General features: G+C 43.9%; 1 protein-coding gene and 1 pseudogene across 2 annotated transcripts in view; both read right to left on the reverse strand.

Moving 5' to 3' along the window:
* The window catches only part of necab2 (N-terminal EF-hand calcium binding protein 2), a 132,881-nt gene that overhangs the window by 7,062 nt on the left and 103,356 nt on the right, over positions 1-22,463 (reverse strand). Inside the window, exons 9-10 of one of the 2 annotated variants that reach the window (XM_029634228.2) lie at positions 18,818-18,874; positions 4,897-5,009 (exon numbers count right to left, since the gene is read on the reverse strand). In XM_029634228.2, the coding sequence (XP_029490088.1) occupies positions 4,897-5,009; positions 18,818-18,874 (170 nt within the window). The remainder of the gene's footprint in view (positions 1-4,896; positions 5,010-18,817; positions 18,875-22,463) is intronic. The other variant, XM_029634229.2, reaches the window with a different exon arrangement.
* Positions 5,018-6,912, reverse strand: LOC135564521 (homeobox protein CDX-1-like; annotated as a pseudogene).

A 22,463-nucleotide genomic window follows, 5' to 3' on the forward strand; every position in this document is an offset into this window, starting at 1 on the left:
GTCTTGCCGAGGTTCAGCTTGAGGTGGTGATCCGTCATCCACACTGATATGTCTGCCAGACATGCAGAGATGCGATTCGCCACCTGATCATCAGGAGGGGGAAAGGAGAAGATTAATTGTGTGTCGTCTGCATAGCAATGATAGGAGAGACCATGTGAGGTTATGACAGAGCCAAGTGACTTGGTGTATAGCGAGAATAGGAGAGGGCCTAGAACAGAGCCCTGGGGGACACCAGTGGTGAGAGCACGTGGTGTGGAGACGGATTCTCGCCACGCCACCTGGTAGGAGCGACCTGTCAGGTAGGATGCAATCCAAGCGTGGCCGCGCCGGGAGATGCCCAACTCGGAGAGGGTGGAGAGGAGGATCTGATGGTTCACAGTATCGAAGGCAGCCGATAGGTCTAGAAGGATGAGAGCAGAGAGAGAGAGAGTTAGCTTTAGCAGTGCGGAGCGCCTCCGTGATACAGAGAAGAGCAGTCTCTCAGTTGAATGACTAGTCTTGAAACCTGACTGATTTGGATCAAGAAGGTCATTCTGAGAGAGATAGCGGGAGAGCTGGCCAAGGACGGCACGTTCAAGAGTTTTGGAGAGAAAAGAAAGAAGGGATACTGGTCTGTAGTTGTTGACATCGGAGGGATCGAGTGTAGGTTTTTTCAGAAGGGGTGCAGCTCTCGCTCTCTTGAAGACGGAAGGGACGTAGCCAGCGGTCAGGGATGAGTTGATGAGCGAGGTGAGGTAAGGGAGAAGGTCTCCGGAAATGGTCTGGAGAAGAGAGGAGGGGATAGGGTCAAGCGGGCAGGTTGTTGGGCGGCCGGCCGTCACAAGACGCGAGATTTCATCTGGAGAGAGGGGGAGAAAGAGGTCAGAGCACAGGGTAGGGCAGTGTGAGCAGAACCAGCGGTGTCGTTTGACTTAGCAAACGAGGATCGGATGTCGTCGACCTTCTTTTCAAAATGGTTGACGAAGTCATCTGCAGAGAGGAGGGGGGAGGGGGAGGAGGATTCAGGAGGGAGGAGAAGGTTGCAAAGAGCTTCCTAGGGTTAGAGGCAGATGCTTGGAATTTAGAGTGGTAGAAAGTGGCTTTAGCAGCAGAGAGAGAAGAGGAAAATGTAGAGAGGAGGGAGTGAAAGGATGTCAGGTCCGCAGGGAGGCGAGTTTTCCTCCATTTCCGCTCGGCTGCCCGGAGCCCTGTTCTGTGAGCTCGCAATGAGTCGTTGAGCCACGGAGCGGGAGGGGAGGACCGAGCCGGCCTGGAGGATAGGGGACATAGAGAGTCAAAGGATGCAGAAAGGGAGGAGAGGAGGGTTGAGGAGGCAGAATCAGGAGATAGGTTGGAGAAGGTTTGAGCAGAGGGAAGAGATGATAGGATGGAAGAGGAGAGAGTAGCGGGGGAGAGAGAGCGAAGGTTGGGACGGCGCGATACCATCCGAGTAGGGGCAGTGTGGGAAGTGTTGGATGAGAGCGAGAGGGAAAAGGATACAAGGTAGTGGTCGGAGACTTGGAGGGGAGTTGCAATGAGGTTAGTGGAAGAACAGCATCTAGTAAAGATGAGGTCGAGCGTATTTCCTGCCTTGTGAGTAGGGGGGGAAGGTGAGAGGGTGAGGTCAAAAGAGGAGAGGAGTGGAAAGAAGGAGGCAGAGAGGAATGAGTCAAAGGTAGACGTGGGGAGGTTAAAGTCGCCCAGAACTGTAAGAGGTGAGCCGTCCTCAGGAAAGGAGCTTATCAAGGCATCAAGCTCATTGATGAACTCTCCGAGGGAACCTGGAGGGCGATAAATGATAAGGATGTTAAGCTTGAAAGGGCTGGTAACTGTGACAGCATGGAATTCAAAGGAGGCGATAGACAGATGGGTAAGGGGAGAAAGAGAGAATGACCACTTGGGAGAGATGAGGATCCCGGTGCCACCACCCCGCTGACCAGAAGCTAGCTACGATCAAACAAATCAAGCCGTTGTACTGTAATGAAATGAAAAATGTGATACTACCTGTGGAGCGAAGCGAAATGCGACCGGATTGTTGAGTGCGGAAGTTCTGTTACGTTAAGGACGACAAATAGCTGGCTAGCTAACCTCGGTAAATTAAGATAATCACTCTAAAACTACACACTCTAAACTACACAATTATCTTCGATACGAAGACAGCAAAGACAACTATGTAGCTAGCTAACACTACACTAATCAAGTCGTTCAGTTGAGTGTAAGTTGTGCTGCTAATCGGTAGACGGTGGACTAGCTAACGGTAGACGTTAGCTAGCTAGCTAGCTGCAGGGCGGTGTAGACTGCGTTAGGACGACGAAATACGATAATTACGCAATTATCTATGATACAAAGATGGCTATGTAGCTAGCTAAGAAGAAAAATTGCTAAGATTAGACAAATCAAACCGTTGTACTATAATGAAATGTAATGAAATGAAATGTAATACTACCTGCGGACCGAGTGCAGATGCGACCGCTTATATATAGAGAGTAAAGAGATGAGAAGGAGGACAAGAAAGTGTCAGACCTAGATTGTGGTGGTGTTGAGTGAGACTAGAAAAGAGACAAGAAAATTGCCTATTCAGCAGCAGCAGTAGAAGCAGTACAGACTCAGAGCCCAATTCCTCAGTGATAAATTATTCACCGTCCCTACGTGCATTATGATGAGATTACAAAACGCTGCTGACAACATGCGGCCCATTTCCTGGACTTGGCTCCAGGGAGTCGCTCTGAAACGAACTGTAGAGGAACTAGTCCTTTTGAACTGAGTCTTAAACGGCCTAAGAATCTGCTGCTACATTGATTCGCATGATAGGAAATAAGATACATTTGTACATTTGAAGTTGGAAGTTTACATACACCTTAGCCAAATACATTTAAACTCAGTTTTTCACAATTCCTGACATTCAATCCTCATAAAAATTCCCTGTCTTAGGTCTGTTAGGACCACCACATTATTTTAAGAATGTGAAATGTCAGAATAATAGTAGAGAAAATTATTTATTTCAGCCCATTTGCGACCAAGCTTTAACTTCCTGACTGATTTCGTGAGATTTTGCTTCAATATATCCACATCATTTTCCTTACTCATGAAGCCATCTATTTTGTTAAGTGCTCCAGTCCCTTATGCAGCAAAGCACCCCCACAAAATGATGCTGCCAACACCGTGCTTCACGGTTGGGATGGTGTTCTTCGGCTTGCAAGCCTCCCCCTTTTTCCTACAAACATAACGATGGTCATTATGGCCAAACAGATCTATTTTTGTTTCATCAAACCAGAGGACATTTCTCCAAAAAGTATGATCTTTGTCCCCATATGTGCAGTTGCAAACCGTAGTCTGGCTTTTTTATGGCGGTTTTGGAGCAGTGACTCCTTCCTTGCTGAGCGGCCTTTCAGGTTATGTCGAGGTACTTTTGTACCTGTTTCCTCCAGCATCTTCACAAGGTCCTTTACTGTTGTTCTGGGATTGATTTGCACTTTTTGCACCAAAGTACATTCATCTCTAGGTGACAGAACGCGTCTCCTTCCTGAGCGGTATGACGGCTGCGTGGTTCCATGGTGTTTATACTTAAAGTACTATTGTTTGTACAGATGAACGGGTACCTTCAGGCATTTGGAAATTGCTCCCAAGGATGAACCAGACTTGTGGAGGTCTACAATTATTTTCCTGAGGTCTTGGCTGATTTCATTTGATTTTCCCATGACGTCAAGCAAAGAGGCACTGAGTTTGAAGGTAGGCCTTGCAATACATCCACAGGTACACCTCCAACTGACTCAAATTATGTCAATTAGCCTATCAGAAGCTTCTAAAGTCATGACATAATTTTCTGGAATTTTCCAAGCTGTTTAAAGGCACAGTCAACTTATTGTATGTAAACTTCTGACCCACTGGAATTGTGATACAGTGAATTGATGATACAGTGAAATAATTGGTCTGTAAACAATTGATGGGAAAATTACTTGTGTCATGCACAAAGTAGATGTCCTAACCGACTTGCCAAAACTATAGTTTGTTATTAACAAGAAATTTGTGGAGTGGTTGAAAAACTACTTTTAATGACTCCAACCTAAGTGTATGTGAACTTCTGACTTCAACTGTACATGTCATCTTCTCTTCAAAGCAGTTATTGATAAAGAAATATCCTCGTTATGACAGCAGTGCTGTAGTGTACTTGGAGGTTTTGTAGTAGGCTACCTCAGAGCAAAAGATCAGAGGCTCTGTCCAACTAAACCCAGCTTTCTCTAATCTGCTCAACCCTATTTTCCACTCCATGGTCCCTTGTCACATGGAGATTCCTCCTGGTTGATGATGGTTGTGGCGAGGCAGAGGAGAACAGCGTGTCTAACAGGTTTATCCAGCGGCCAGACACCTTTCCCAGGTCTGATTGCCTCTTCAGCCCACATTCAGCACATCCTTTCTCTGTCAGATGGATTCTCAACCATTACTAACCTGCACACACCAGCACTCAGAGGCTCTCTGTCTCTCCCTATCTCCCTCAACCAAGGTCACTGTAATGTTGACTTATTTGTACTCTTTATTTCCTCATATCTATTCATGTTCTCTCCCCTGAGCTTCCTGCCATTATACCGGGGGATGGGTTTAGTACCTTGCTGAGCATTGTGACAAAACAAGCATTATGAAGGCACAGCCCATCACTCCAGAGATGAATATGAGGATTTGTAAAGGCATGACACAATCGTGTTAATAGAGAAATGTGTCAGTGCAGAAGTCACTGGAGTCAAGAATCAGTCTCGCATATTAAATTGTGTATTGAGGATTGCTAAAGTACTTGAGCAGGGTTCCACAAATAACCAGTGAGGTTGGGAATAGATCAGCCATAAATAAAACACACACAGCAGACAAAAGGCCACTATTATGAAAGATTGACAATGACAGATAAAGGGAAATAGGTGGACCCACTGGAAGCAGTCTCTTTGGGCAGAGACATTCTTCAGGTACTGCTTCAGGGCCTCGCAGAACTCTCCCAGCTGCTTCTGGGATACCGCCATCTCCTGACGAATCAGGTACAGAGACTGGGAAAGAGAAAGACAAAGGAAGAGAGAGGGGTTGAGAAAAAGAGGTAGATAAAAACAGACAGAGGTAACAAAATCCATTATATCGTGTGATGGGAATGCTCTATGGAGTGCTTGCAGTGTGCCATATAACCATGGTATTGCAGATTACCATTTTTGCCAGGGCAGTTGCCAAAAGAAAGTCATGTTTAAAGCTAATCCAGCAAAATCAAGTAGGATATTCCCACTGAATATCAGCATTAGGAAAGAGCTTAGGCATATGAAAGAGAACTGATTATTGTCATACCCCTCTCTTACTGTATAAACAAAACTAATTTGCATAATGTTTGTGCTATCTTCAGGTTTAATGTGTTATATCTAGGGACAGTTCATAATTTACTGGGGTGAGGGGGGTCCAAAATAGGGGAGGGTTGTCTAATATCCGGCTTTGCTGATTTATTGATGAAAAGTGTACTTACTTTGCCAGTAATATTTGGTTGTCCCACCTAGCTATCTTTTTTTATTTATGGGATCAGCAGTTTAATACGGGTATTCAAGTGTTGTACAGTTTGTCCACAGTAAAGGAACTCCTCAGTACTCCTCTTTGATTGATATTGTCTCTGACAACAAGCTGCTGCTGTTGAAGCTGGTTGCCATGGAGTCATTTCCGGGGTCAGCAAGTCTGGATAGGGTAAGGGTCAGGGTGGCTGAGGTCTTAGAGGCCTGCTGGTACAGCTGGATCTTCTTGGTAATCTTTCTCTCCTTGGCTCACCTGTTCTGGAACCAGATCTGTACCTGTCTCTCTGAGATGCTGAAGCCCAGGGCCAGCGCTGTCTTCCTCCTGATGGTGATGTAGCGGCTGTTCTGGAACCAGATCTGTACCTGTCTCTCTGAGAGGCTGAGGCCCAGGGCCAGCTCTGTCTTCCTCCTGATGGTGATGTAGCGGCTGTTCTGGAACCAGATCTGTACCTGTCTCTCTGAGAGCCTGAGGCCCAGGGCCAGCTCTGTCTTCCTCCTGATGGTGATGTAGCGGCTGTTCTGGAACCAGATCTGTACCTGTCTCTCTGAGAGGCTGAGGCCCAGGGCCAGCTCTGTCTTCCTCCTGATGGTGATATAGCAGCTCTGCTGTTCTGGAACCAGATCTGTACCTGTCTCTCTGAGAGGCTGAGGCCCAGGGCCAGCTCTGTCTTCCTCCTGATGGTGATGTAGCGGCTGTTCTGGAACCAGATCTGTACCTGTCTCTCTGAGAGGCTGAGGCCCAGGGCCAGCTCTGTCTTCCTCCTGATGGTGTTCTGGAACCAGATCTGGCTGTTCTGGAACCAGATCTGTACCTGTCTCTCTGAGAGGCTGAGACCCAGGGCCAGCTCTGTCTTCCTCTTGATGGTGATGTAGCGGCTGTTCTGGAACCAGATCTGTACCTGTCTCTCTGAGAGGCTGAGGCCCAGGGCCAGCTCTGTCTTCCTCCTGATGGTGATGTAGCGGCTGTACTGCCACTCCTCTAGCTCTAGGCACTGCTGGTCTGTGTACACCACACTGTACTTTCCTTGCTGGGCGTCTTCCCTCCTGTACTGGATGAATGTACATTGTGTCTGATTCAGTCGTACAAGTTTCTTCTCGTGAGTTGAGTGATGGAAGAGCTCCCGGCCCCGGAGGCAGGATGGATGTCAGATCTGGGGAACCACACGGTGACCACTTCTCCCGTGGAGATGCGAAGTAAGTGGATTTCCCCACTTCCCTGTCGTCTGGGAATGCGGGTCATTGATGCATGTGACGTCATGATAACCACTGAAATCTGTATATTGCATTAAGTTCTGACTGTTCAGCGTTTGAGTCGGGTGTGTCACAGAATTTGAGTACTTTCCTGTGTCTTTATCCAGCAAGTAACTCATGTACATCTCAATGAATGAACTCCTCTGCGCATGGTAATCAAAAACATTATAACCAATTCTTTAGAAATAACCTACGACACACCTGTTGACGCACCTTACCCCACTTTTAATTATTATTATTATTTATTTTTTAAACAACTAGTGGGTGGATCAGCTTTAATATTGTAAATAGATTGTGGCTTCTATCAATGTAATTGTCTGCATAATTTCCAATGTATATATTTATATACAGTACCAGTCAAAAGTTTTGGTTTTTCTTTATTTGGACATTGTAGAATAATAGTGAAGACATCAAAAAGACGAAATAACACATATGGAATCATGCAGTAACCAAAAAAGTGTTAAACAAATCGACATCTATTTTAGATTTGAGATTCTTCAAAGTAGCCACCCTTTGCATTGATGACAGCTTTGCACACTCTTGGCATTCTCTCAACCAGCTTCATGAGGTAGTCACCTAGAATGCATTTCAATTAACAGGTGTGCCTTTGTAACGGATGTGAAATGGCTAGCTAGTTAGCGGTGGTGCGCGCTAATAGCATTTCAATCGGTGACGTCACTCGCTTTCAGACCTTGAAGTAGTGGTTCCCCTTGCTCTGCAAGGGCCGCAGCTTTTGTGGAGCGATGGGTAACGATGCTTCGTGGGTGTCAGTTGTTGATGTGTGCAGAGGGTCCCTGGTTCGAGCCCGGGTATGGGCGAGGGGACGGACTAAAGTTATACGGTTACACCTTGTTAAAAGTTCATTTGTGGAAATTCTTTCCTTCTTAATGCATTTGAGCCAATCAGTTGTGGTGTGACAAGGAAGGGGTGGTATACAGAAGAAAGCCCTATTTGGTAAAAGACCCAGTCCATATTTTGTCATGAACAGCTCAAATAAGCAAAGAGAAACGACAGTCCATATCATTACTTTAGGTAATGAAGGTCAGTTAATACGGAAAACTTTGAAAGTTTCTTCAAGTGCAGTCGCAAAAACCATCAAGCGCTATGATGAATTTGGCTCTCATGAGGTTCGCTACAGGAAAGGAAGACCCAGAGTCACCTCTGCTGCAGAAGATAAGTTCATTACTGAGTTACCAGCCTCAGAAAATGCAGCCCAAATAAATGCTTCACAGAGTTTAAGTAACAGACATATCTCAACATCAACTGTTCAGATGAAACTGCGTGAATCAGGCCTTGGTCGAATTGCTGCAAAGAAACCACTACTTAATGAAAATAGCACAGACAGAGAGGGCTGCCTCGCTTCTAATCCTTAGGAAACTTTGCAGTATTTCGTTTTATTTTACATTGTTAGCCCAGAAAATCTTGTGTTATTACATACAACCGGGAAGATCTATTGGATAGCAGAGTGGCGTCAACTTACCAGCACTACGACCAGGAATAGGACTGACCTAAAAGTCCTCAAAGAGGAGTCTTGTTCGCACCACCCAGGGCATTTGAACTGATTCCAGAAGCCGACCTAAAACAACGGTCTTCTAGTCAGACGTCGCTTCCGAGTATATTACTCGCTAACGTCCAGTCCTTAGATAACAAAGTTGACGAAATCAAGGCACTGATTGCTTTCCAGAGAGACATCAGAGATTGTAACATACTCTGTTTCACGGAAACATGGCTTTCTCAGGATATGCTGTCGGAGTCAGTACAGCCTCCGGGATGAATAAAAATCTTCCTGGGAAGAAGAAGGGCATGGGTGTATGTTTCATGATTAACAACTCATGGTGTTATTGTAACAACACCTGACCTGCAATTCCTTACAATCAAATGCCGACCATATTATCTCCCAAGAGAATTATATTAGTTTATTGTCACAGCCGTATATATCGCCCCTCAAGCCGATACCAAGACAGCCCCCAAGGAACTTCACTGGACTTCACTATGCAAACTGGAAACCATAAACAGTTGAAGTCTGAAGTTTTTTCATTTATAATTTTACCTTTATTTAACTAGGCAAGTCAGTTAAGAACAAATTGTTATTTACAATAAGGGCCTAGGAACAGTGACTTGTTCAGGGGCAGAATGACAGAGCTTGACCTTGTCAGCTAAGGGATTCGATCTAGCAAACTTTCAGTTACTGGCCCAACAACTAGGCTATCTGCCACTTAGGTTGGAGTCATTAAAACTTGTTTTTCAACCACTCCACAAATTTCTTGTTAACAAACTATATAGTTTTGGCAAGTCGGTTAGGACATCTACTTTGTGCATGACAAGTAATTTTCCCATCAATTGTTTACAGACAGATTATTTCACTTATAATTCACTGTATCACAATTCCAGTGGGTCAGAAGTTTACATACACTAAGATGACTGTGACTTTAAACAGCTTGGAAAATTCCAGAAAATTAAGTTATGGCTTTAGAAGCTTCTGATAAGCTAATTGACATAATTTGAGTCAGTTGGAGGTGTACCTGTGGATGTATTGCAAAGCCTACCTTCAAACCCAGTGCCTCTTTGTTTGACATCATGGGAAAATCAAAAGAAATCAGCCAAGACCTCAGGAAAGGAATTGTAGACCTCCACAAGTCTGGTTCATCCTTGGGAGCAATTTCCAAATGCCTGAAGGTAAATGCCCCGTTCATCTGTACAAACAATAGTACCTTAAGTATAAACACCATGGGACCACGCAGCCGTCATACCGCTCAGGAAGGAGACACATTCTGTCTCCTAGAGAAGAATGTACTTTGGTGCGAAAAGTGCAAATAAATCCCAGAACAACAGCAGAGGACCCTGTGAAGATGCTGGAGGAAACAAAAAGTATCTATATCCAAAGTAAAACGAGTCCGATATCGACATAACCTGAAAGGCCGCTCAGCAAGGAATAAGCCACTGCTCCAAAACCGCCGTAAAAAAGCCAGACTACGGTTTGCAACTGCACATGGGGACAAAGATCATACTTTTTGGAGAAATGTCCTCTGGTCTGATGAAACAAAAATATAACTGTTTGGCCATAATGACCCTAGTTACGTTTGGAGGAACAATGGTGAGGCTTGCCAGCCGAAGAACACCATCCCAACCGTGAAGCACGGGGTTGGCAGCATCATGTTGTGGGGGTGTTTTGCTGCAGGTGGGACTGGTGCACTTCACAAAATAGATGGCATTATGAGTAAGGAAAATTAAGTGGATATATTGAAGCAACATCTCAAGACACCAATCAGGAACTTAAAGCTTGGTCGCAAATGGGACTTCCGAATGGACAATGACCCCGAGCATACTTCCAAATTTGTGGCAAAATGTCTTAAGGACAACAAAGTCAAGGTATTGGAGTGGCCATCACAAAGTCCTGACCTCAATCCTATAGAAAATGTGTGGGCATAACTGAAAAAGCGTGTGCAAGCAAGGAGGCCTACAATCCTGATTCAGTTACACCAGTTCTGTCAGGAGGAATGGGCCAAAAGGTTACCTGAAACGTTTGACCCAAGTTAAACAATTTAAAGGCAATGCTACCAAATACTAATTGAGTGTATGTCAACTTTTAACACACTTGGAATGTGCTGAAAGAAATAAAAGCTGAAATAAATCATTCTCTCTACTATTATTCTGACATTTCACATTCTTAAAATGAAGTGGTGATCCGAACTGACCTAAGACAGGGATTTTTACTAGGATTAAATGTCAGCTATTGTGAAAAACTGAGTTTAAATGTATTTGGCTAAGGTGCATGTAAACTTCCGACTTCAACTGTATCCTGAGGCTGCAATTATTGTAGCTGGGGTTTTTAACAAAGCAAATTTAAGGAAAAAGCTATCTAAATTCTACCAGCATATTGACTGTAGCGCTGGAGAAACACTGGACCATTGTTACTCTAACTTCCGCAATGTATACAAGGCCCTCCCCCACCCTCTTTTTGGCTAATCTTACCACAACACCATTTTACTCCTCCTTTCCTATGGGCAGAAACTCAAACAGGAAGTACCCGTGCTAAGGACTATTCAACACAGTTCTGACCAATCGGAATCCACGCTTCAAGATTGTTTTGATCACGCGGACTGGGATAGGTTCCGGGTAGCCTCAGGGAATGATATTGACGTATACGCTGATTCGGGTGAGTGAGTTTATAAGGAAGTGTATAGCAGATGTTGTACCCACTGTGACTTAAAACCTACCCTAACCAGAAACCGTGAATAGATAGCAGCATTCGCCAAAACTGAAAGCGATTACCACCGCATTCAACCATGGCAAGGCGACTTGGAATATGGCAGAATACAAACAGAGTAGTCATTCCCTCAGCAAGTCAATCAAATAAGCAAAATGCCCGCTTTGAGGATAATACAGTGCCACCGATGCGGCTCGCTACTAAGGTCTGTGGGCTCTCCTTCTCTGTGGCCGACATGAGTAAGACATTTAAACGTGTTAACCCTCGCAAGGCTGTCGGCCCAAATGGCATTCCTAGTTGTGTCCTCAGAGCATGCGCAGGCCAGCTGGCTGGTGTGTTTACGGACATATTCAATCTCTCGCTATCCCAGTCTGCTGTCCCCAAATGCTTCAAGATGGCCACCTTTGTTCCTGTACCCAAGAATGCAAAGGTAACTGAACTAAATGACTATCGCCCCATAGAACTTACTTCTGTCATCATAAAGTGCTTTGAGAGACTAGTCAAGGATCATATCACCTTCACCTTACCTGTAACCCTAGACCCACTTCAATTTGCTTACGGCCCCAACAGGTCCACAGACGATGCAATCGCCATCACACTGCCCTATCCCATCTGGACAAGAGGAATACCTATGTTAGAATGCTGTTCATTGACTATAGCTCAGCATTCAACACCATAGTACCATCCAAGCTCATCATTAAGCTTGAGGCTCTGGGTCTGAACCCCGCCCTGTGCAACTGGGTCCTGGACTTCCTGACGGGCTGCCCCCAGGTGGTGAATGTAGGAAACAACATCTCCACTTCGCTGATCCTCAACACTGGGGCCCCACAAGGGTGCGTGCTCAGCCCCCTCCTGTACTCCCTGTTCACCCACGACTGCATGGCCATGCACGCCTCCAACTCAATCATCAAGTTAGCAGACAACACAACGGTAGTGGGCTTGATTACCAACAACGACAAGACAGCCTATAGGGAGGAGGTGATGGCTCTCAGAATGTGGTGTCAGGAAAATAACCTCTCACTCAACAAAACAAAGGAGATGATTGTGGACTTCAGGAAACACCAGAGGGTAGCACCCCCTTGTCCACAGACAGGTCAGCAGTGAAGAAGGTGGGGAGTTTTATGTTCCTCGGTGTGCATATCACTGACAAACTGAAATGGTGCACCCACACAGACAGTGTGGTGAAGAAGGTGCAACAGCGCCTCTTCAACCTTAGGAGGCTGAAGAAATTTGGCTTGTCACCTAAAACTCTCAAACTTTTACAGATGCACAATTGAGAGCATCCGGTTGGGCTATATCACCGCCTGGTACGGCAACTGCACCCCCCACAACCTCAAGGCTCTCCAGAGGGTGGTGAGATGTGCACAACACATCACCAGGGGCAAACTACCAGCCCTCCAAGACACCTAAATCACCCGATGTCACAGGAAGGCCAAAAGTATAATCAAGGACAACAACCACCCGAGCCACTGCCTGTTCACCCCGCTACCATCCAGAAGGCGAGGTCATTATAGGTGCATCAAAGCTGGGACTGAGAGACTGAAAAACAGCTTCTATCTCAAGGCCATCCGACTCAAAGCCATCACTAGCACAGAGAGGCTGCTGGCTACATACAGACTTGTAACCATTGGCCACTTTAATAAATGGAACACTAGTCACTTTAGTAATGTTTACATATCTTGCATTACTCATCTCATATGTATATACTGTATTCTATACGATCTATTACATCTTAGCCTATGCCGCACTGACATTGCTCATCAATATATTTATATTCTTATTCCAGTTCTTATTTAGATATGTGTGTATTAGGTATTTATTGTGGAATTGTTAGATATTGCTGCACTGTTGGAACTAGAAGCACAAGCATTTCGCTACACTCGCAATAACATCTGCTAACCATGTGTATGTGACAAATAATTGATTTGAGTTGATTTACTAAAGGACACCAATATGAAGAAGAAACTTGCTTGGGCCACAAAACACAAGCAATGGACATTAGAGCGGTGGAAATGTGTCCTTTGGTCTGATGAACCAAATTTGAGATTTTGAGTTCCAACCGCCGTGTCTTTGTGACGCAGAGTAGGTGAACGGATGTTCCTACCGTGAAGCATGGAGGAGGTGTGATGGTGTGGGGGTGCTTTGCTGGTGACACTGTCTGTGATTTATTTAAAATTCAAGGCCCACTTAACCAGCATGGCTACCACAGAATTCTGCAGCGATACACCATCCCATCTGTTTTGCGCTTAGTGGGACTGCCATTTGTTTTTCAGCAGTACAATGACTCAAAATACACCTCCAGGCTGTGCAAAGGCTATTTGACAAAGGAGAGTGATGGAGTGGTGCATTAGATGACCTGGCCTCCACAATCTCCCAATCCAATTGAGATGGTTTGGGATGATTGGACCGTAGAGTGAAGGAAAGGCAGCCAACAAGTCTTCAGCATACGTGGGAACTTCAAGATTTAAAATCTATTTTGATTGTTTAAAACTTTTTTAGTTACTACACGATTCCATATGTGTTATTTCATGGTTCTGATGTCTTCACTATTATTCTACAATAAGAAAAACAAAAGAAAAACGCTGGAATGAGTAGGTGTGTCCAAACTTTTGACTGGTACTGTATATGCAAAGGTATGTGGACACCCCTTCAAATGAGTGGATTCGGCTATTTCAGACACACCTGTTGCTGACAAGTGTATAAATCGAGCACACAGCCCTATAATCGCCAAAGACAAACTTCGGCAGTAGAATGGCCTTGCTGAAGAGCTCATTGACTTTCAACATGGCACCGTCATAGGACCTGTCCAACAAGTCATTTCATCAAATTTCTGCCCTGCTAGAGCTGCTCCTGTCAAATGTAAGTGCTGTTATTGAGAAGTGGAAACGTCTTTGAGAAGTGAAACCTTTGTTCCCGGTTGCAACACTCATTACAGAGTTACAAACCGCCTCTGGAACAAATGTCAGCACAAGAACTGTTCGTCGAGAGCTTCATGAAATGGGTTTCCATGACCGAGCAGCCGCACACAAGCCTAAGATCACCATGTGCAATGCCATCACGCTACACCATCTGGCAGTCTGATGGACAAATCTGGGTTTGGTGGATGCCAGAAGAATGCTACTTGCCCCAATGCATAGTGCCAACTGTAAAGTTAGGTTGAGGAGGAATAATGGTCTGGGGCTGTTTTTCATGGTTCGGGCTAGGCCCCTTAGTTCCATTGAAGGAACATCTTAACGCTACAGCATACAATGACATTCTAGATGATTCTGTGCTAATAACTTTGTGGCAACAGTTTGGAGAATGCCTTTTCTTGTTTCAACATGACAATGCACCCCGTATACAAAGTGAGGTCCATACAGAAATGGCTTGTCAAGATCAGTGTGGAAGAACTTGTCTGGCCTGCACAGAGCCCTGACTTCAACCCAATCGAACACCTTTCGGGATAAATTGGAACGCCGACTGAGAGCCAGGCCTAATCGCCCAACATCAGTGCCTGACCTTACTAATGCTCTTGTGGCTGAATGGAAGCAAGTCCCTGCAGCAATGTTCCAAGATCTAGTGGAAAGCCTTCCCAGAAGAGTGGAGGCTGTTATAGCAGCAAAGGGGGGACCAACTCCATATTAATGTCCATGATTTTGGAATGAAATGTTCGACTAGCAGATGTCCACATACTTTTGGTCATGTAGGTTATTAACACAAGAAAAGCTGGGCATCTAGAAATCCTGTTCTGAGCCAATGCATTCTAACAGTTAATAAATACATTTAATATAAAGTGCCTTCAGACAGTATTCACACCTCTTTGTTATGGCAAGCCTAAAATGTGCTTAACAAATCACATAATAAGTTGCACGAACTGCAATAATCGTGTTTAACATGATTTGTTAATGACTAACTAATCTCTGTACGCCACACATAATTATCTGCAAGGTCCCTCAGTCGAGCAGTGAATTTCAAACACAGATTCAACTACAAAGACCAGGAAGGTTTTCCAATGCTTTGCAAAGAAGGGCACCTATTGGTAGATGGGTAAAAAGCAGACACTTAATATCCGTTTGAGCATGGTGATGTTATTACTGTCACTTTGGATGTTGTGTCAATACACCCAGTCACTACAAAGATACCGGCGTCCTTCCTAATTCAGTTGCTAGAGAGGAAGGAAACCGCTCAGGGATTTCTCCATGAGGTCAATGGTGACGTTGAAACAGTTACAGAGTTTAATGGCTGTGATAGGAGAGAACTGAGTTTGGATCAACAACGTTGTAGCTACTGAACAATACTAACCTAAATGACAGAGTGAAAAGAAGGAAGCCTGTACAGAATAAAACAAATATTCCTAAACATTAATCCTGTTTGAAGGCCAGCATCCTGGAGTCGCAACTTCCCTGTTGACGTTGAGACTGGTGTTTTGCGGGTACTATTTAATGAAGCTGCCAGTTGAGGACTTGTGAAGCGTCTGTTTCTCAAACTAGACCCTCTAATGTACTTGTCCTCTCGCTCAGTTGTGCACCGGGGCCTCCCACTCCTCTTTCTATTCTGGTTAGAGACAGTTTGCACTGTTCTGTGAAGGGAGTAGTACACAGCGTTGTACGAGATCTTCAGTTTCTTGGCAATTTCTTGCATGGAATAGCTTTCATTTCTCAGAACAAGAATAGACTGACGAGTTTCAGAAGGAAGTTCTTTCTTTCTGGCCATTTTGAGCCTGTAATCAAACCCACAAATGCTGATGCTCCAGATACTCAACTAATCTAAAGAAGGACAGTTTTATTGCTTCTTTAATCACCACAACAGTTTTCAGCTGTGCTAACATAATTATACAAAAGGATTTTCTAATGAGTAATTAGCCTTTTAAAATGATAAACTTGGATTAGCTAACACAAAGTGCCATTGGAACACAGGAGTGATGGTTGCTGATAATGGGCCTCTGTACCCCTATATTCCATGAAAAAATCTGCCGTTTCCAGCTACAATAGTCATTTACAACATTAACAATGTCTACACTGTATTTCTGATCAACATGATGTTATTTTAATGGACAAAAAAATGTATTTGTTTTCTTTCAAAAACAAGGACATTTCTAAGTGACCACAAACTTTTGAACGGTAGTGTATGTATTGGAATGTGTCATCCATAGGGTATGGAATATGATGGGGGAGAACTCAGAGGGAAATTACAAAATGACACCGTTACCATGGAATCTGGGGAATACCCCCCCACCCCTTTTCAGGTTTCCATCTCCCCTTTCTCAGCTAGCCTTGCTCCCTTATCGATATCCCTCACTGTAATCCAGCTCAGTAAATCATTCCTTAATTTATTCACACACATTTGCATATATTTTTTATTCAGCTTTTCTTAAAACCAGATTAAAGGGCTCTGTCTTGGAGTGTTGATAAAGGAACCATACAGTGCCTAGAGGGACGATTCCCTTCCTGCAGTGGTACATCCCTTCCCACCATACTACACTCCAAATGAGCAAGGAGAGCTTTCTCCAAGGACTCTCTCTCTCTCACTGTTTCTTTCTCTCTCTCCCTGTGTCTTTCTCTCCATCCCTCATGGCACAGTGGTTATATCGACAAGGGCCATGATTTATATTCAGGTCTGCCAATCTGAAATAACGTTGTGTGTGGTCTAGGAGACTATTAACAACTTTGAAACAGCATTCTAAACCCTTAAACTTCTGACAATACACGAGAGCAACGAAGCATTCATTCTGACTCTCTCCAGATGGAGATAGTGTATGAGCACTAGTCACTCCCACAGTGAGCAATAACTACAGCTCACTCCCTCCACTGCTCCGATCCCTCACCACATTGTTGTTGAGTTTCACATTCTACACCAAACAACTGGAGAGTGGATGAAAACGTTTATTACCCTGCTGCACTCAAGATTAAATAGGTCTGTCAGAAGTAACAGTGGTGCTACACACAATGTCCATTGTGCTGGCTAAAGTCAGGTCAGATAACTGGTCTGCAGCACTGGTCTGTCCCAGGTACATTATATCACTGAACTGGGTAATGGAACGAAAAAATAAGTGTGCTCTGTTCTGTCAGGTTAGGCTATAGACTGGCCTTGGTTTTCCTCTCTGTAAAATCAGATAAACCCGTAAGTAATATGCGTTACCGAGTGCTACTTGAGGGCATGCACCCCCCCATTTTATGTCAATCAATGTTTTACCACATTGCCACCCACTCTAGGATAACATGTATAATACCTAGCAGTTTCTCAAGCAGGCAATCCATTTGTAAAATGAGAATGTTTGTCACATTCAGAAAATAGCAAGAAAACTAGGTCAGAGCATCATTAGCTGTAGCACAGTAAGTTGGAAGCTAGCATTTTATTAAATAGGGACTAAGGCATGTCAAAGAGGTAATAATCAGACCCCAGTCTCATATATGTGTGACCTGGGTGCTGGAGAGGGGGAAATTACTGGAATGATTCCGTTTTTGCAGGGGATGGATTTGCATTAAGAAACATTGCATAATACACATATAGTAATGGTACCATATCAGTATCAAAATGCCATACAAAACTCCAGCACCTCCGCTGTACATGCTTTTGTAAAAAACAATACTCTTGGCACTATCTTTCTATTCTTGATTGTATGCTGAGCTGATGGCTCACTTTCAGTAATGTTCACAGCACTAAGAGAAATCCTGCTGAGAGTACGGTGGGTCAAAAGGTTCAGTCTTCTCTCCCACTTTAAGAATACCCATTGGGCTACCAATGTGCCCCTATTGAGCTTTGGGCGCAGATGCAGCCCCACACCAATCAGACCGTCCAGCTGACAGGTGAAGCCTGCTCTAATCCTGTTTGTCAGTGCAAATGATGGCTCTAGACGCTAACAAGATTAATGGGTGAAAAGGAATAATTAAATTTGCTCTGATCCCTCAAGCATCAATAAGGCAGAAGACATTCGGAGGTAGGTTACGGGTGTCTTGGTTCAGAATCAGAGCAGGAGCTGCTAGTGCACTGCTGCAGTAGGATCCTAGGAGCGAGTGGAGGCCGGGGAGCTGCACTGATGCTCAGTTAGACACACCAGACCAGATGTATTTTTCATCAGAGCCATCAGACCTATGATTGTCCCTGTGTGAACTGCCATCTCTCCATCTTACTCATACTGTCAGCTCTACAGGCCACTGCCTCCACATCTCATACAGTCATGCTGCTGAGGGAGAGATTTATAAATATATATATTAAGAGAATCTATTTCAATAACCAGATGGAGAAACTTTGGCCTCTTTAATCAAAGAAAAATTATGAAAGGGTCATAAGAGCATAATACCACTTGGCATTTGGAGAGTATGCTTGTCGCATACTACACAAACTGTAAATAAACATTTGAGTGTCTTCGATTTTGGTGAAGTACTTTATTTGATATAAAGAAGTTAGCTATACTGCAGGAAACAGTCCAGATTGTTTAGCAATTGTTTATATGGAAGCATAAGGCCATGCCAACAATATGAACAGACTGTGTGCTTGCCCTAAGGTTGCAGTGTAAAAGAACCCCCCCCATGGGAGACACTTAAAATACATATTTTGAACTGACTACGGTACATTGATAGCAAAAAATAAATGACATGCACTCATGCTCTTCATGCATGGAGACGAAAAGCAACTTTTAGACATGATTGAAATGGGAAATAAATTTGAGATAACCTTGTTGGCTGCTTTCTACTGGAGAGGAGTTGGATATGAGATCCCAATGATTCCCTGTGCATGCGGGAAAATTCAGAATGGAGATGTGTCTATGGGGGGGTTGTGAGGAGTAGAGAGGGATGGAGCAGCGAGTCCTCCACAGTGTCACTGCTGTACAGTGTTCCCCTACTAGGCTCTCAGGCATAAAGATGCTACTTACTGCGCTGGCTGTGCCATCAGTGTCTGTTAGCCTCTGATGCAGGTCAAACCAAACTGTCTGCAATAAGAACCAAAACACAAGAACCACAATTGCATTAGCGTTAACCCTAAGCAGCACTGGAACAGGGGAACAGAGGAACCCTACTCTGCACTGCATAAACCCCTTTGGGCAGGTTTTTCACCTCACATTTCTTATTTGCAACTGTACAGAAAAAAAATGATTTCAATCCAGTGATTTCCTCTCTAGACTGTCACAACAGACTGAAGACTTGCTTTCATACTGTTCTGATGACTGACCCCGTCTCTCTCGTTCTCTAGAATCGTCACAGTAGCCACCAGTTGCATTGATGACCGCTTGGAAACATTCTTGGAATTCTCTCAACCAGCTTCATGAGGTAGTCACCTGGAATGCATTTCAATTAGCAGGTGTGCCTTGTTAAAAGTCCATATTATGGCAAGAACTGGTCAGAAGAGACTGCGCGAATCAGGCCTTCTTGGTCGAATTACTGCAAAGAAACCACTACTAAAGGACACCAATAATAAGAAGAGACTTCCTTGGGCTAAGAAACACGAGCAATGGACATGAGGAGCAGTGGAAATTTGTCCTTTGGTCTGATGAACCAAATTTGAGATTTTGGGTTCCAAGTGCTGTGTCTTTGTGAGACGCAGAGTAGGTGAACGGATGATGTCTGCTTGTGTGGTTCCCACCGTGAAGCATGGAGGAGGAGGTGTGATGGTGTGGGGGTGCTTTGCTGGTGACACTGTCAGTGATTTATTTAGAATTCAAGGAACACTTAACCAGCATGTCTACCACAGCATTCTGCAGTGATACACCATCCCATCAGGTTTGTGCTTATTGGGACTATAATTTGTTTTTCAACAGGACAATGACCCAACACACCTCCAGGCTGTGTAAGGGCTATTTGACCAAGAAGGAGAGTGATGGAGTGCTGCATCAGATGACCTGGCCTCCACAATCACCGAACCTCAACCCATTTGAGATGGTTTGGGATGAGTTGGACCGCAGAGTGAAGGAAAAGCAGCCAACAAGTGCTCAGCATATGTGGGAACTCCTTCAAGACTGTTGGAAAATCATTCCAGATGAAGCTGGTTGAGAGAATGCCAAGAGTGTGCAAAGCTGTCATCAAGGCAAAGGGTGGCTACTTTGAAGAATCTAAAATCTAAAATATATTTTGATTTCCTTAATACTTTTTTGGTTACTATATGATTCCATATGTGTTATTTCATAGTTTTGATGTCTTCACTATTATTCTACATTGTAGAAAATAGTAAAAATAAAGAAAAATATTTGAATGAGTAGGTGTGTCCAAACTTTTGACTGGTGCTGTTATATATATATTTTTATAATATACATGTATCAGATGACAAAATTTAGAAAAATATCAAGAAATTCAACAATACACTCCTGGAATACATAAACACATAATCACTGTATTGCTCATAAACCATGAGCAATATATTAATCTGGTTAGGAAGTGAATACAAACTGCAGTAACTAAGGTAGTCATGAATTCTACTTTTATTGCTGCTTTATGACCCCTTCATTACAGTTAACAATGGAGTTCCCTTCAAACCGTCAAACTACACCCCCGCCCCTATAAGGGATTGTCGCTGTAATGAGAGAAAGGCTTGCTTTCTATTTGAACAGACATCTGACTTGAATAATGTGATATATCGTTTAGCAAGCTAATATACTCACATAACTGTAGAGGAAAATGTTACACTGCAGAGGGTAGTTATCACAAAGGATAATGTGGAAGGGCCTTTAAGATAAAATTGCATGTGTAGACACTACATTTAATATTGCATGTGTTGACATTAGCGATCAAGAGCTCAAACAAGTAATCACAGAGATCTTAATCAGAGATGTAAAGCCCAGAAAAGGCACCACTGTATTGGAGAGCTATATTTCCCATCTCCCAGTCTTAAATCCAATCCAAAGTAGTGATAGGAGGACATGGGCTGGATCAACTGAGTCAAGTAACAATGGCATGAGCAATGCAGTCACTCTGTGTCCTATTATTCTGAAGTCTACAGCAGGCCGCATACGGACCACAACTATTGAAAACTGAGAAAATGTCACATTCTGTGGTGTTTCTGAAGTTACTCTCTGCTTTCCGGTGGGAGTGGAGTGAAACACTGTATTGTATAGCAGAATCCTTCCCACAAATGTCTTACTGAGTGCATAATGGTGCATGATGACTCAACGCAGATGTGTATCAATGTGAGTTTGAGATCCTGGAATTTTCTTTCATACAGAACCAAATACTGTAGCAATACGAGGGCTGCTTGTGGAAGAAAGCGGGCTGGTGCTCCAGTTGCCACGGTAATTGAGACCTTTATAATGACACAATGGGAAAAGGAAATTATGCTTCTTGAAGCAGCAGGCAAGCATTCTAGACAAGAGCACATCTGGGATGGGCCTGAGGTCACCTCTGGGTAAAATCATCCTGCAGATAATATACAATGACTAGATGGGACATGGCTATGAAAATCAGGGCCTTCAGTGTGTGCAAATTAGGCACATTGTTTAGGACTAGCAATTTAAAGCATATGTCTGCTTGTATGAGAAATCAAACCAAAAAAGTACATTCACTTGTATAAGATTGGCTTTTTCCGTATGGAGATAGCACACAGAGATAGCTGAGGGAATTACTACTTTGATCTCATGAGGCAGTAGACAACTCAATTTGTGCGATGCATGTTAGTCATAACTGCATCCAGTAAACAAAATTCTCGCTCTGTTCTAAACCATTTTGTAATAATTGTTTTCACACCCGGGAATTTGAACAGTCCCTCTCCTATAACATGGATAATAAGCACTTGTGGCAAACAGCCCCGCCCACTGCTAATACATCTTTCCTGTGAGGGAACGTTTGTCTGCTCCCACCACAAACGTACAGTACAGTTAACTGCTTCAGGATCGCGCCTAGCACTGTGACTTAGAGGGTCTGCCTGGGAAGACTCAGAAATCCTCCCATTTAGGAATCTTTACTGGGATCTGACAGCTCCTTCCCTGTTCTCTAATGGGTGCTTCATCGAGCGTGGAATAAACCCGTTCAGCTATTCTTAGCTGCAATAAGAACTTGCCTGCCTGCCAGAGACAACAGAATTAACTGGGGACTCCATTAGTCTACCATGCTCGCTGCCTACAAGACATGGGCAATGGGGAGAGACAAAGAGCAGAGCAGAGAGAGATGGATAGATGAAAAGAAAGAACAGAGAATGAGAGAGGGAGACAGAGAAAGCATGAGGAAAAGAGTAGGGGGAGGGCGAGCTAGTGAGTGAGAGGGAGAAGAAAGCTAGTGAGTGAGAGGGAGGGAGGGATAGGTGAAATAAATAGCTAAACATATTGCAATAGTTTGTCAAGGCTCAATAATTCCTTCCTTTGTCTTTTACATCCCCCACTGGGGGAGAGAGAGCAGTAATAACCAGAGGAGAGATTACTGGGTTTACAGTAATGCTTTCCCCAACACAACCTGAATCTCATCTCAGGTCCCTGTGTTTCTCTCAGCATAATTACTGGGAGGTACAGATGAGATGTGTTGTTGGAGATGTGCTAAAGAGGCACCATTGTATTTGACATTTTAGTAATTTAATGAGTTACAGGAGCAATTTAGGGTTTA

This window comes from Oncorhynchus nerka, linkage group LG25 (genome assembly GCF_034236695.1).
Source record: "Oncorhynchus nerka isolate Pitt River linkage group LG25, Oner_Uvic_2.0, whole genome shotgun sequence".
Classification (NCBI taxonomy): Eukaryota; Metazoa; Chordata; class Actinopteri; order Salmoniformes; family Salmonidae; genus Oncorhynchus; species Oncorhynchus nerka.